Source organism: Lampetra fluviatilis, chromosome 56 (genome assembly GCF_964198595.1).
Source record: "Lampetra fluviatilis chromosome 56, kcLamFluv1.1, whole genome shotgun sequence".
Lineage (NCBI taxonomy): Eukaryota > Metazoa > Chordata > Hyperoartia > Petromyzontiformes > Petromyzontidae > Lampetra > Lampetra fluviatilis.
This window is the reverse complement of record NC_136330.1, coordinates 198,157-213,363: the sequence shown is the minus strand read 5'-3', so window position 1 is coordinate 213,363 and position 15,207 is coordinate 198,157. Positions and strand designations below refer to the sequence as shown.

The window sequence follows — 15,207 nt, the reverse complement described above, 5'->3', positions numbered from 1 at the left end:
CCTTCCTCGCCGTTCGGTCACGTGACACGGGGCTACGTGCGAGGCCGAGCCTCCAGTCACGTGACACGCGCCCGCCACGTGTGTTGACAGCTCCGTGATTGATGCCAGTGCTTTGTGACGTCATCATAAGAAGATGAATTTCTCATGATCTTCGAGTATTTGACTCCCCTTCACTATCAATCTCAGCGAAAACGTCTTCCCAGGGTCAGCCCAGGCCAGCTCCGACATTAAGCCCTGATTATGACAGTACTGTATCGAAACGCTACGACCACGGCCTCGGTAGATTACACTTTGATACATTTAAGTAAGCATATTACGTATTTCGATTTTATTTAAAGATGTGTAATGTACTGTAGTTACGTGCCCGCACTGGCCAGCGTAGTGAATGGTCAAATAACGGCTTGACCCGCGCACGGGGTGAGAGGAAGATTGATAAGGGGCTGCTGGACATTAAATTAAAGTTCAGCTCTAGTTAAATATTCCATTGCGTTTAGAGTACCAGTGTAAGACACTGCTGTTTCCAATCAACTTCGCTGTCCACTCTAAGAGGAAGGAGGGCTATTGTCTGAAACGTCATCCTCATAGAATCATAGATATACTTTATTGTGGAAAGCTTGCCAACAGGGTGGAGAGCAGCAAATATCCACTGTGCTCCCTTCATAAACCCGCACTGATCATCAGCGTGGTATGTTGAACTGCTTTCGTAAGTCGTGAACCGTGCGAATCGGAGGTGAAGTATGGTTAAAACAATACTCACGACCAGCACAGCGTGGGAAGCCCATATTCAACAGTTGATTGGCAAACAGACTTGCTGTACATGTGCGTGTTATAAATACGTGTTGTTGGTGGGTGTAGTGTGTTTTGCAATTTGCAAATGCCAACTTGGTCTGTTAATATTTAATTAGAAAATCAAACTGAAGATGGGTAATCCATGAGAGACCACCAATGTGTCTTCGGGTGAGTGAGTGGTGGTGAGTGATGGAGGTGCAAGCCTAGCATGGTAAGGAATATCAGTTACGGGTTCCGATTATCATCAACAATCTGCCCGGCTTAATCTCCAAACCACCAAGCTTCCACAGTGGACATCATCTCGGCCAGGTCACCCATCGTATTGAAGGAGGTTAAGGAATGAGGCTTGGGCAGGGCACATCGCGACAATGGATGATGACCATCACGGAGATGGAGCGATGATATCAGCTTATATCGTGCGGGAGATGGGAAGGTAAAGGCATGGGGAGGCGCTTGTTACAGCAGTGGCGAGACAAATTCCGATGGTAATTGGTTAACGTGACCCCTGGTACCATCAATCGCTGCTACATTCACAACAGAAACATCAACAGTCTTGGATCTGAATCGTGATGATGAAATCTCAAGGTGGGGTGAATCGGTCACCAAGCGTTTTACACACATTTATTTTTTAACGAGTCACGCGTTACAATCGTTTGTAGTGGTCTTGAGTGATATTTTAAGGTATAATTTTCTATCCATTCAATCTATTTTCCAAATTATTAGTCAAATAAACAGCAACGGATCCAACTGGAAACTCAGTTGTACAAGTCAGCTGGCATGCTAAACCTGATACTTTTTCCAAAAAATTTATTACTGTGAATATGTACAACGTAATTAAACATTCGTGCTCCGTCCATATAGAAAGAGAACAGAGAGACCATATGGCTCAACAACACGAGCCTCGTAAAAACACTGCCTCGTATTGACACAACAGTTCTCAGGCTGGAGCAGCAGTCACAAAGAAAAACGCGATCACAGCACCATTTCACGATAATACGTTAAATTAGAATTCCACAAACAGCCAGTCCGATCTCAGCTTACACAAAACCAAAAGTCACAGTATTGTACTGGCAATTTAATCATTGTAAATTAATTGTATAAGGTACAAAAATGGTACGCACATATTCAGTGGTGTTGTAATCTAAATTGGTATTAATTGCTAATGTTTAATTCCCATATTCTTTGGTTCTTTCGGTAAAATCACGTAGATAGAAAACATTAAAATAAAAAGCACGACGTTTCGATCGCAACACAAGCGGCCATCATTTGTATTAATTTAGTATAATTTTGTTTTTATCTACGTGACTTTACCGAAAAATATACGCTGCCAAGCCTGGTGGTGTTCATTCAGACGCTGTCTTTCCGACAGACCTGTTCTTCACCTGAGGACGGCTGCTTGCGTTGTGGCCGAAACGTCGTGAGAATTATTTTATTGTTTTATTTTTATTATTTTATTATTTCCCTTCTACGTGACTTTACCGAAAGAACCAAGAAGATGAATCCCTGCAGTCACGAAAGCTTTAAATCGAAATTTACCGAAATTACCAAAGAATTTGAATTCCTGCAGTCACGAAAGTTAAGTCAAACATTTATTCCCATATTGTCAATTTCTGAAATGGTATTTTCTGCCTGTTTTGTATATGCATTTGAGATTTGCACTGCTATTTCAATACCAGGTCCACCTGAACAAATGTTCGCACACGTGCCATGTTTGCTATGTGTTAATTGACTCCCTGGACTCCCTTGTACACAAGATGTTCCATCTCAAGGAATTATCCAAGTTAAATATTTTAATTAAGGTCCACTAGTCTCAATTTGGGCATCTACTCAGCCATACGGATACAGAGTTTGTTCCTGATTTACGCAAAATCAAGTAAACACATTATTTTGAATCATTGTTGCTTCTTTTTTGCCGATATTCCAAATGTGCTACCGACAGTAGAACTATTACTACACTTGTTTACAAAGGAAAGCCTCCATGAAAATACTCTTTTTCAGGAGGGTCCTGTTAAGTTTTCATAGTACGGGTGATGCTGCTGTGTGTAATCCCAATTGAGTAATTTGCAGGTATTTAGTTTTTGCATTGGGATGTTTGGTCAACACCAGTTACATTGTGTGTATATTTAGCTGTCATCATGTGAAGTGTATCGTTACACCATGTCAGAACAATGTCCTTGGAAGACGACGTCACCGAGCGTGTTTGTGTGGCAAATGGAAACATCCACGAGACCCTGGCATGGTGGCCAGGCGAAAGGTGGAGCGTACTGGCAGTCTATAATGTAGACTGTAGCCTGGTTATTAAGCTGAGTGAGCGTACTGACAGTCTATAATGTAGACTGTAGCCTGGTTATTAAGCTGGGTGAGTGTACTGACAGTCTATAATGTAGACTGTAGCCTGGTTATTAACCTGAGTGAGCGTACTGGCAGTCTATAATGTAGACTGTAGCCTGGTTAAGCTGGGTGAGTGTACTGGCAGTCTATAATGTAGACTTTAGCCTGGTTATTAAGCTGAGTGAGTGTACTAGCAGTCTATAATGTAGGCTGTAGCCTGGTTATTAAGCTGGGTGAGTGTACTGGCAGTCTATAATGTAGACTGTAGCTTGGTTATTAAGCTGGGTGAGTGTACTGGCAGTCTATAATGTAGACTGTAGCCTGGTTATTAAGCTGGGTGAGTGTACTGGCAGTCTATTATGTAGACTGTAGCCTGGTTATTAAGCTGGGTGAGTGTACTGGCAGTCTATAATGTAGACTGTAGCCTGGTTATTAAGCTGAGTGAGTGTACTAGCAGTCTATAATGTAGGCTGTTGCCTGGTTATTAAGCTGGGTGAGTGTACTGGCAGTCTATAATGTAGGCTGTAGCCTGGTTATTAAGCTGGGTGAGTGTACTGGCAGTCTATAATGTAGACTGTAGCCTGGTTATTAACCTGAGTGAGCGTACTGGCAGTCTAGAATGTAGACTGTAGCCTGGTATTAAGCTGGGTGAGTGTACTGGCAGTCTATAATATAGACTGTAGCCTGGTTATTAAGCTGGGTGAGTGTACTGGCAGTCTATAATGTAGACTGTAGCAATGGTTATTAAGCTGGGTGAGTGTACTGGCAGTCTATAATGTAGACTGTAGCCTGGTTATTATTTAACTTAATGTATTATTATTTTTATTCACTTTATCTTTATTTTTATATCTACGTGACTTTACCGAAAGAACCAAAGAATATTAATTCCTGCAGTCACGAAAGTGTTCAGTCAGAACATCGGTTGCCAACGTTCACTCATCATGGACGCCGAGCTTGATCTCAATTACATTCTGCAACTGCCATGAGCTCACTGTACAGCCCGAGACGATTATCACCTTGAATAATTCAAATTTCATCAACACTTATAACCCTGTCAATGTTACACATTTCAATAGCAATGAAATGATAATTCATTCAAGGCCTTCCCAGACTATCGGTCACAGAGTTAGTTTGACCAAACTTCACCACGGTGGTCCGTGCAAGGTGGTGAAGTGGTGGGGGCGCTCAGGACCGGCTTAGATATCACTCACCAATCATGTTAGCCATGGCCGGGAATCAAACTCGTGGAGCCGGGTTTATAGCTCAGCGTGATAACCGCGATACCCTTTTTCCCAACCTACACATGGATGCCAGTTACAACAGGCATGTTTTGTTACCTTTAAAGATTCAAAATTTAAAGTGTATCAGATTCATAGCAGTGCTCCACTTGTCAGTATTCCAACTGCACGGCGGTCGCTAACGTTTGTCACATGATACACGCATCAATTCAGTGCCCTTGAGAACTTCCTTCGGCAAGGGAGACTTGGCAGGCCAAGTAGGCTAAGATACAGTCGTCATTTAAACAAGGAGCAATAGTGCGGGCAGTGGTGCTCAAACGAGAACACAAACCTCAATGTATTCATCATTCACGCCGCCCGAATACGAGTACGCCTATGACCCAATACACCTCTCACATGGACCACTCAACCATTGGCACAATCCTACTCATGACCCGAGCACAACTACCCCTAAACACAGCTCTCTTAAGCACTCACGGAACATTCACGTCACCGAAATGGATTGGGAATTCCACATTTATTATTACGAAACACACAAACATATATAGAGATATGCGTATACACATTATGTACATTTAAACGTGTACGCGGTAAAACGTACTGATTTAGGTTTCATTAAAGTCATCGAGCCCTTAAAAAGTCTCCACACATTTCCAAACGCTATAAAACTCAATCGGAGGAAAAAAAGAGTTAACCCTTTATATTTGATATATTTCTTCCATACTGCGTGTAAGCATTCACTCGTAGTAAGAGCTTATGAAAATAAGACGCAGCATTAGTCGCACAACAACAAATGCACGTATGCAAGGGCAGGGATAGGTGCGTCCTATGCGGAGACGGACATTCCATACAGTTGAAGCGTGATGAGCTCAGAACCAGTTCACACGTCACTCGCCACGGCAGGTAATCAGAACTCGGGTCCCCGGATTCATAGTGCAGTACCATGCTAACCACTCTCTACACATGATGTCAGTAACAACATGCATGTTATTTTATCTTTAAAGATTCTGAATTTAAAGTGTCTGCAACAGATTCATAGCAGTTCATTTGTCAAAGTACTGTCACATGGAAAACCTGGAGCGAATTATAATTACAAAAGCAATGTTAACTTAAAATATTTACTATTACATTATGATTGCAATTCACTACCAATTGCACAGTTACAATTGTCATTGATCTCCAGGTCTGGTCACGTGAGTTTCTCTCATTCTGAGGTCGCACGGCATCATGGGACATAACTCGGTGAGCTCCCGATGCCTGCGCAGGGGCAACCAAACCGAGTCTCAGCTAGCAGTGGAGGAACCTGGCAACTGGACATTCGCTTCCACTGCATGAGGCATAATCAGTACCTTTCACCCATGCTGGCCTACGGCCCCGATTGTGCTTTGTGCTGTTGTTAGAAACAATGCGTCCTCCAGACAGTGGGGCAGGAGAACAAGCAGGCAAACCTGTGCAACCGGTATGCATTCCCCACTCAGTCACTCCAGAATTCAGAGCGTTCACCCGGTTAATGTGAGCAGCCCCTGCAGATTCACACCGACGCGAAATTCTGGGATGCCATCTCGTTGCAAGTCTCAGAGTGTAACGTTATTAACGCGAATTAAATACTTCTAGAAACAATCGTACGTTGGAACGCATTACACAGTCCACGTGTGTGCAAGATTTTTCTTCCTTGCGACAAATCATGAGTTGGCACCACTGGCCGGATCACAAACTCCACCTCCACTCACAGAGCGGAGGAGACAGGAGGAAGGGTGATAACCGAGTGCAACGCTACTGCGGCACCTACTGCTGCACCACGTACAGCTTCACGTCCTTGTGCTGCTTTAGGACGTGCTGCTTCTTCTCGGAGGGACGGCGGAAGCCCTTGTCGCAGAGCTCACAGCGGTGCGGGTAGTCCTTGGTGTGGATGGAGATGACGTGGCGCTTGAAGCCCGACGCGTCGCTCGTCGTGTAATCGCAGAATTCGCACTCGTACAGCTTATTGCACTTGTGCACCTTCCTCATGTGCTTCTTCAGCTCACCCCTCTGCCGGAACGACTTGTGGCAGCGCTTACACACGAGCGCTGCATCCTCCTCCTCCCCCTCCTCCTCCTCCTTCTTCGTGTGCACCGACAGGATGTGCCGGCTCAGCGCGAACGGGTCGCCGCTCTCGAAGCCACAGTGCCGGCACTCATGCAGCGGCCGCCGGTCCTTGTGCCGCGCCGCATGCTTGCGCAGCGTCGACGGCAGGTGGAAGCCTTTACCGCAGACTGCGCACGTGTGCGGAAAATCCTTGGTGTGCATCGAGATGACGTGGCGTTTCAGCGCGTTGCTGTTGAAACTCACGTGACCGCAGTGGTAGCAGTGGAAAGTGCCGGCGCCGGCAGCGGCGGCGGTGCGGCAGTGCCGTTGCCGGCTTTCACCGTCCGACAGAAGTCCAACGCTGCACTTGTTGTCGCGGCGATGCGATGACAATGGTGGTGGTGGTGGCGGTGGCATTAGCGCGGCGCTGGCCCCTCCGTGCCTGCACCGCACGTGAGCCTTCAGGTTGGAGCCGCAAGTGCTGCGGTAGTTGCAGAGGGCACAGGCGTAGGGCTTCTCACCCGTGTGGATGCGCACGTGCTTGTTCAGCTCCGACGGGTGACGGAAGGCCTTGCCGCACTCAGGGCAGCGGTGCGGGAAGCTCTTGCTGTGCACGGCCACGAGGTGGCGACTCAGCAGCGACGGCTCGGCCGTCTCGTAGTCGCACGAGCGGCACTTGTGCATCTCGGCGCGGTGCTGGCGCGAACCAACCAGGGCTGCCGCAGCCATCGTCGCCGGTGGCAGTAGCGCCGGGCGGTGGCTCTGGAGGTGGCTGTGGAAATTCGCCTTCTTGCCCGTGCCATAGCCACAGTCGGTGCACCGGTACTTCTTGCGGGTGGTCTGCTCCGGATGGTTCTTCATATGCTTCTTGAGGAAGCCCCGCGTCTTGAACTTCTTGCCGCACACGCTGCACGGGTGCACGTGGAATGGTTTGCCATTGGGGCCGATGATTATGGCTGCGAGGGGCAGGGTGGTCGGGGAAGGCGTGCAGTCAGAATCTGGCTGGAGTATCAGAAGTCCCCATGGACAGGCCCACACTAACACACCAGTTTAACACGTAGGCTTTCGCGACCAATATCATCCTTGATACAGGTTTTTTGGGTAAAGATCGCGTAAATATACCATGCCAATTTGTTACTAGTACAGCACACCAGTGTGTTGGAGAGCAAAGCCACAACATTTACAATCTGAGTACGACGTTTCGCCAGTAATTACAACCAGCTTCATCAGGCGACAGCCAAATTTGTGGAAAAATCCTCCTGTTTCGTTCCTTTGTTTACGTAAAAAACCTTACTAATTGGCTGTGTCAGGTGGTGGCAGGTTTAACGACACATTTATATATTTACGCAATCTAACCCAAAAAACCTGTATTACTAACACACCAACACCCCAAGATTAACACACCAACATGCCAATACTTCCACACTAACACACCGACACACACACTCTTCACACACTGATACTAATATAGACACTTGAAAACTGGTATACCAATACTAACACATTACCTCTGATACACGAACACTAACACCACCATTAACACGAACACCCCATCACAAATTCACCAACACGCCATCACTTACATATCAACACGAACTAACCAACCATGATATACGCCATAACTAGCACACCAACACGAATACATCAACACTCATCAACATCACCACTTACACATCACTACCACACGAACATCCCTGACCTGAATGCTCAATGACCCCTTTCAATGGTGGCGACTCACTTGTGGATGGCTGCTGCTGCTGACCAGACACGCCAAGTCCGTCCCGCTTCTTGTGCACTGCTCCCCGCGCCGCCACCGCCGCTACCAGTGCCGGTACTAACGCTGCGCTGCTCGGCTGTGCCGGCATCCCCAAGTCTCCATTTCCGTCAGCCACTTTTGGGCTTGTGGCTGCATACAATGGAGCAACAAGTGAGATTTGGTGGTGGTGAGGTTAAAGAGTGAGGAAAGGTGGTGGTGGAGGTGAAGCGGTGAGAAACGGTAAAGGTGGTGGTGAGTTTAAGTTAAACGGTGAGGAAAGGCAGTACAGGTTGAACGGTGTGAATGAAGGTGCCTGAGAATGGCTCAGAACCGACAATCGATCAAAGACAGCGTCACACACAGCGTCATAGAGTACCACGTCCATGTAGATGAGCTGTGTCACACAACATCGCATGCAGCATCATATCTAGATTGAAAACCAACTTCTTAGAACTGCTTGTTGCGTTTCATTTGTTGTCATTCCCCCGCACCTCCGATTTGCATAGTTGACTACATACGGTGCGAAAGAAGTTCAACATACATAAAGATGAGCACTGCCTACACGTGTTGGAGCAGGAAGGCACTTTGCGAGTCACTGGATTCGCTGGGCATCGCCTGACCCACAGTGGGTGAGAAGATATCTCACACTATCTCACAGACTCCGCTCTCCTCGGTGACCCCCGGCCTTCAGTGACCCCATATGCCCCACGTACTGTACTCCACCGTCCACGGCACAGGCAGGAAGTCACAGCCCAGTGCCACGTCACCCTGGGGCGACTCCGATACCACAGCAACGCCCTCTTCCTCCTCGCCCACGATCACCTCCATGTATACCTCGTCCGTCATGTCCGCACAGCCTGGCGCACACACACACACACGTTATCACCCAGGCCAAGGCTTATCTTTCAACCACTTTTTGTTCGCATACCCGTGGTGAATTTAACCAGTAACAAACAGCAACAAAGCTTGATACAAAATGTTATTCATATCGGATCATCTTTACAAAAATGATCGTGTCCCCACATTACAGTCAGATGGTTGGAGAGTGTTCAAAAATATGTTTTACCTTATTGAGACACTTTACGGTATCTCTACAATCCGAGTGTTTTACTCTAATTGAAGCTTCAAGGCTCAGTCTGTGTTAGGGTTAGCATTGTGGAAAGGTAGGGGAGAGTTGGGAAGAAGTTGGGAGAGCCACACTCACTCCTCACATCCTCCCCTTCTGGCTCAGAGTCCTTCACGGCCATGTAGACCATCTTGTCTTGCTGGGCGAGCGAGCCAGCACTGTCCAGCGAGACCTCGGGCATCACGTCGCTGTGGTCCACCGTGACACTGCCACCTACACGCAGTGAGAGATACAGGAGCGTGCAGTGAACACCACATACACACACTGCTTATACCCCACACACATGGCATGCAAGCATACCTGTCAACCCATACAGTTCACCTGTATTCTTGTACAGGCAAATTGAGTTTTCGGGTCCATACAGTGTACAACCATTTCAATAGGGGCAAACATTTTTTAGTCTATTTGTGTTTCTCCCTTGTGATCGGACTTTGTAGGATGAATGTTGAGATTTATAAGGAGACAGGGTGAACAATGAGGTGTGAATTGGTCTGTAATAAGGTAGGCACTGATAAGAGGTTGACAGGTATACGCAAGACACACTAGTAATACCACATGCACGAACGTGCGGTGAAGACAACAAAACACATGGCATGGACATACTACACACATGGAACGTGGCGCACACCAACACATCACACACACATACGGCACGAGACACATACCCTACACACACCACACACGCTGCACACATGGCACGTGACACACACACCACGGCTGACCTATGCGAATGGCTGCATTACCCTGACTGCTGTCGGAGTCAGCCTTGAAGATGTAAACCTTGATGAGATCGGGGCAATCTTTCCCGTCCTGCACCCCCTTGTCGGTCACCTTGGGAGTCTGCGAGTTGCCTTGCTCTCCCTTGCCAGGCTCTGACTTGGCTACACGCATGCACCAATACCAGTACCCGCCATTCACCACTAAGTGACGGTGACATCACCACGGCGCCTATGCCAGGCCAGGTGCTATTTGAGGCCATGTGAAGTGTCAAAGGATCGCTGACAGGTCTCCGGACAGACCCAGGTGCCATGGGGTTGGCTGACCGAGATGACCAGAAGATGCACCAGCTGTACCCCCTACTGTGCTAACTTGCTGCATTTTAGCTGCCCGGCGCTCCGCTCGTAGTTGTGAGAATTGCTCCTCTGCCTTCCGTTGTTGCTTGAGGGCGACTGCCTCCAACTGCCAGTAGCATCCTTCACGAGCCTCCTCCCTAGAGGCAGATCTTGACACTGCTGGTACCAGTCATCGGCAAGTCCACTCGGCTCCACATCCTCCCGTACCGCATCAGTCCATCTTTTCTCCAGCCCATGTCGTGCCCGTTTAGCCCCCTCTATGTGGCCAAACAGTAGCTGCTTGAGCATGCAGTGGCTGGGCATGTGGGCGACATGACCCAGCCAAAGTGACCTTGCCTGCCGGAGGAGCTCACTGATGCGAATGTGTCTAGATCTTTCATAGATTTGTGAGCTCCTCACACAATCCAGCCTAGTTAAACTCAAGATGGATGGTAGGCATGCCAGCCTGAATGTTTATAACCGGCGCAGAGGTTCCATTAGAGGGGTCCATGTTTCACAAGCACGCACACACACACGCACATGCGCACACACACGCACATGCGCACACACATGCACACACACATACACAAACGACCAAGCGGAACAGCCCAGTCGAGCCAAGGGAACCGTGTCTGGTGATAGCTGTCCCTGTGCTGCTGAGCACAAGGTGAACACAGCATCAACCTGCAAGTGGGCTGTAAGTCTGCAGTAGGGGGCGATGTTGCTGTGTGAATTTGGCCCGTGACACTGGCAACACATGGCCTTACTCGATTACAAATGTGAATGTAGTAAACATCCACTGTGAATCACAGTGTATATTTATGGTTACTATACCCGCAGAATTCACTGAAGCTGGGTTCAAACCGCAAACCTCTGCAATATGCGGCCAACACGCTCCTGCTGGGCCATGTCATTGCCCTTACAGAAACTAAGATCCCCCGTTTAGCCTAAGCAGACGGTCGGGGCAAGTGTGAGTGAGCACCGACATAGGCTGGGACTGTACACAAGGGAATATACGCCCAGCCGTCTGTCGTCTCTCCCCAGTGCTGATGTTGACAACGTACCAGGTACTCATTTAAGTCTGAGACCCACCCTAAGATTTGAATATCTAACTTCCAAATGTGCCCCCTTGCTTCCCATGTAGGAGACCCACCTGGAGGGGCCGGGTAGGAGTGGAGGTGTGGGAGTGCGAGGGTGGTGAGCATGGGGGAGCTGGTCAGGGCGGTGGCTGGGCCCGTGCTGGTGTGGCACGATGCGCTGTACAGAAGGAAACCCTTGCACGTGCCCTCCTCCTCCTCCTCCTCCTCCTGCTGGGAGGCGGAGGCCGGCTTCATTGTGACCGATGAGCTGAGCTTCGTCACCGCATCAGTCGCAAGGCTCCCATGCGGTGGCGTCAGCAGACACGGGGACATCGCCACTGCAACATCACATATGTAACAAAACACAAGCGAGACATCACACGGCACACACACAGAGTACAAACACATCAAGCACCATGCATATACTGTACACCACAAATACATGCATATTACAGCAAGACAAAGATCACCTTTATAGCCTATTACAGAATGTTTGGGCAAGTATTATCGAACACCTATCAAGGTTGGTACGGAGGGGTGAGTGGATAACGCCACACCCAGCCGTCTTTATCTCCCCAGTGGTGATTTTATATACGCCAGGTACAGTACTCATTTATCACTGAGTCGACCTAGAGGATGCCCAGGACCAGCTCAATGATCCATCACTGTTATTGGTTATGAACGGAAATCAAACTCATTTCGCCAGGTTCGAAGTGCAGCACGCTAATCACTGCACCACCACTCCCCACCACAAAAGGTGTCACACACAAGCATATGCCAACTGTGATTTGTCATTACAATCCTGAATGCTCCGTATAATTTCCTTGTTGCACAACTAATCGGTAAAATGTGTACATAGCAATTGCAGGCAAATTTGGGTATGATTTTATAGTGCAACGGATTGTTGAGGGGTGGAGCCGGCTTTAGGCAGTGACATCACTGACCCTGCACAAACCATAGGCAAAGTGTGAGAGACGCGAGGGTAGTAAAAGGCATCTCACCTGCGTCATGTACCTCATCCTCCTCCTCACCCATCACCGTGGTGACCACGTTCTCCTCCTGGAACTGCAGCTCAGTGCTCAGGCTGTCCTCCTCGTTCTCCATGGCCACGGCTCATTCGGGACGGCCTTCACGCCGACAAGGTAACACACTCGCTTCGTGTAGCCTGCAAAGCCAGCTTCCCATGGGCAGTGACATAACGGTAGCACGTTTGCCATCTGTTGCAAATGTTCGTGGTGGTTAAAGTTCAGCGGCCGCACTGGTTAATACACGTATACACCGTAATTACTAAGCACCGTCTCCTTCACGGTTGACGTTAAAGATCCCTTAACGTTTTAAAAAAAGTGTAGGCCGTGTGTGCCCAGGTCACCGTAAAAATGTAATGAATGTCAAACATTACTCGCATATTGAGCAAAACCACACAGCGGCATGGCCCCCACTGCCAGACTGTACCCATCTGTGAACACAGCACCGTCTTAATAGCCTTGCACATTAAGAATGGCAGGAATATCAAAGCACTCATTATATTAGGAGCCCTGTTCTATGTTGGCACTGCGAATTAGTTTGGATATTTTATTGGCTTGTGGCAGGCAAAGTAATGAACGTGCCCAGGAGATCATCCACTGCAGGGATAAAATAAACTCGAGGTTCAGGTGGCAGATTGTTATATCACAGGCTTGTGGATCCTTTATCCAGCAGTGGATTGATCATAGCTGGCGATTCATTAATTGTGTCGCTTCGTCTACATCGGTTGACAAAGACTGTTTAGAGAAACGTTTAGGCAAGCACCTATTAAAGGTGGCTTTGCGTGCAAGGTGGCATGGCCAGAATAACCACCTAGCTGCCTTAGTCTCCTCAGTAGTGATGTTTACACCACACATATTAAGGATGAGTCGATAGAGGGGAGATCCTAGACCGGTTCACATGTTCCCAACTGATATTCGCCATGGCTGGAAATGCACACACACCACACACGATGGAGGTAACTTATTGAGCAAAGCCTCATTATTGAAATCTTCTAATTTAATTTCGATTGTGCTATCGGTGTCAGGGCAGTTAACAAATGGCCCACGGAAGCAGATACCGTAGAATCTGCTTTAAGTGACCAGCTCAACCCAGTAGGGAGCAGCACTTTCCCACCTGCCCTGCTACGGAGATAAATGTCCTTTTAACGACAAACTGTTCTTGCAATTCTCAGCGCAGGAATGCGGCCAAATTGAGTGCAGAAACAGATTGAATGCGGTTGGTTTCTGTGCGGCCATTGGCGAATTGGCTCAGACCATCAACTCACTGCACTTGAGAATTTAGTTTGATTCGGTGCGGGTGGAGTAAGGGGCGGGGCTGCATTGCGGATGACATCATGGGGGGGACGAGGGGCGTGCCCACTCGAGGGGGTGAAGGGCGGGGCTGTGGGGGTTATGGGTGCTGTAGCCCCTCCCCTCGCCTGACAATGGCGGCCAGCGACACCAACCCAACATGGCGGCCGCGCACAGCACCGTCAACAGCCCCATCATCAACACCATCAACATCACCGTCAACAGCACAGCCATGAGATTCCCGCGCCACGCACGGTGCTTGGCGGCGCGCGCGCACAACACGACCGCGCGTCCGCATTAACGAGAAGAAGCCGCCACGGTGTGCTGAAGCGCCGAGCTTGCCTCACACGGCCACGCCTCACACGGTCACGCCTCGCGGGATGCGTCTCTCGCTCACCTGAGGGCGCCTCCGTGGGGCCGTGAGCGCGGGGAGAGCGAGGCGAGGGGAGAGCGCGGAGAGTGCAGGGGAGACGCGGGGCCTCCCCGAGCCCGGCCCAGGCCGGGGTTAGACTAGCGGTGACGTCACGGAGGGCGGGGCCACGCACGCTCGCTTCCCGCCAAAACCGACGCAGTAATCGATCCATGGAATCGCTACGCTGAATCGCTTTACACTAATATTGGGTGTTGGGCAGCAAGAATCGTGGTATATAATCGATGCTGCAATGAATCGTGTCTCGAAGCGGAATATCTCGCGTTCACGTGGGCTTCCATTGTTCCTGCGGCGACAGATGCACCATCACCGCCTGTGGGAAGCGTTAAGCCAAGTTAACGCGGATTGGGGTCCTGGAACGATAACCAGTAAACACTTCCAGAATCTTATCGTTACCCAATGTTTTGAATTGCTTACAAGATTTTCATTATACAGTGCATCTTTCTGCTTTGTTGGTACTGTATTAGTCCTGTTTATACAATGCTGCAGCTATGGCTGCAACGCCTGAAACCCACCCCATGTAACCTTATTGGGGTCACCGTCGTGGCTTTACCCAAACAAAGGAAGGGCGCCGATCTGAGTCCCGCACCCTTCCCACCAAGCGAACCTGCCCCGAGGGCCTGGAAGCCACCATCAGCTCTATGAACACTTCACGTCGGGTTTAGTTGCTACTTAATTCACTCGCTAAATAGAATTTGAATAGACGGAATGGGCGAACGTACAAACCGCACCGCGGCCTCGAAACGTGTCCCTTCGTGTCTCAAAGTGTGCTGCTGAGCTTTAGAGGTGAATTGTACATGTTTGATGCCCCTGCTGTTGTGGAGTGACTCATGCAAAGTTTGGTCTACGTGTTGTTTATATCGTTTATTGTTACATTTGAATCAGTTCCTGTGATCACTGTTACATTGTTTTTTTTAGCTTTATTTTGGTAATTTCGAAAACGTATGGTTAAGCCATGTTAGTTAAAGTATGGAGTTAGCCTGACAACTTTATATAAATTGTCTTATGGTTGTGATTGTTCGACTTG

At 48.7% G+C, this 15,207-nt stretch overlaps 1 protein-coding gene across 2 annotated transcripts; it reads right to left on the bottom strand.

Annotated features, from left to right (window-relative positions):
* Positions 1-3,670: 3,670 nt before the first annotated feature.
* On the bottom strand, positions 3,671-14,329 carry LOC144950039 (zinc finger Y-chromosomal protein-like). 2 transcript variants are annotated; one of them, XM_078880013.1, is made up of 7 exons: positions 14,148-14,329; positions 12,437-12,612; positions 11,510-11,773; positions 9,383-9,517; positions 8,892-9,035; positions 8,161-8,328; positions 3,671-7,378 (listed from the first exon to the last, which is right to left on the bottom strand). In XM_078880013.1, exons 2-7 carry the CDS (start codon positions 12,537-12,539, stop codon positions 6,144-6,146), a joined length of 2,049 nt encoding a protein of 682 aa, XP_078736139.1. In that variant the 5' UTR covers positions 12,540-12,612; positions 14,148-14,329; the 3' UTR covers positions 3,671-6,143. The 2 variants fall into 2 exon arrangements, with proteins under 2 accessions (XP_078736139.1, XP_078736138.1); XM_078880012.1 differs by having other exon boundaries at positions 12,437-12,562.
* Positions 14,330-15,207: the final 878 nt, after the last annotated feature.

Excerpts from the sequence above, each read along its gene's own strand:
- LOC144950039 (XM_078880013.1), bottom strand. The coding sequence starts at position 12,539 with ATGGAGAACGAGGAGGACAGCCTGAGCACTGAGCTGCAGTTCCAGGAG. Across the intron at positions 11,774-12,436 it reads GGATGAGGTACATGACGCAG|TGGCGATGTCCCCGTGTCTG; the intron begins GTGAGATGCCTT and ends GTGATGTTGCAG. Across the intron at positions 9,518-11,509 it reads CTCCTACCCGGCCCCTCCAG|GTGGCAGTGTCACGGTGGAC; the intron begins GTGGGTCTCCTA and ends CACTGCGTGTAG.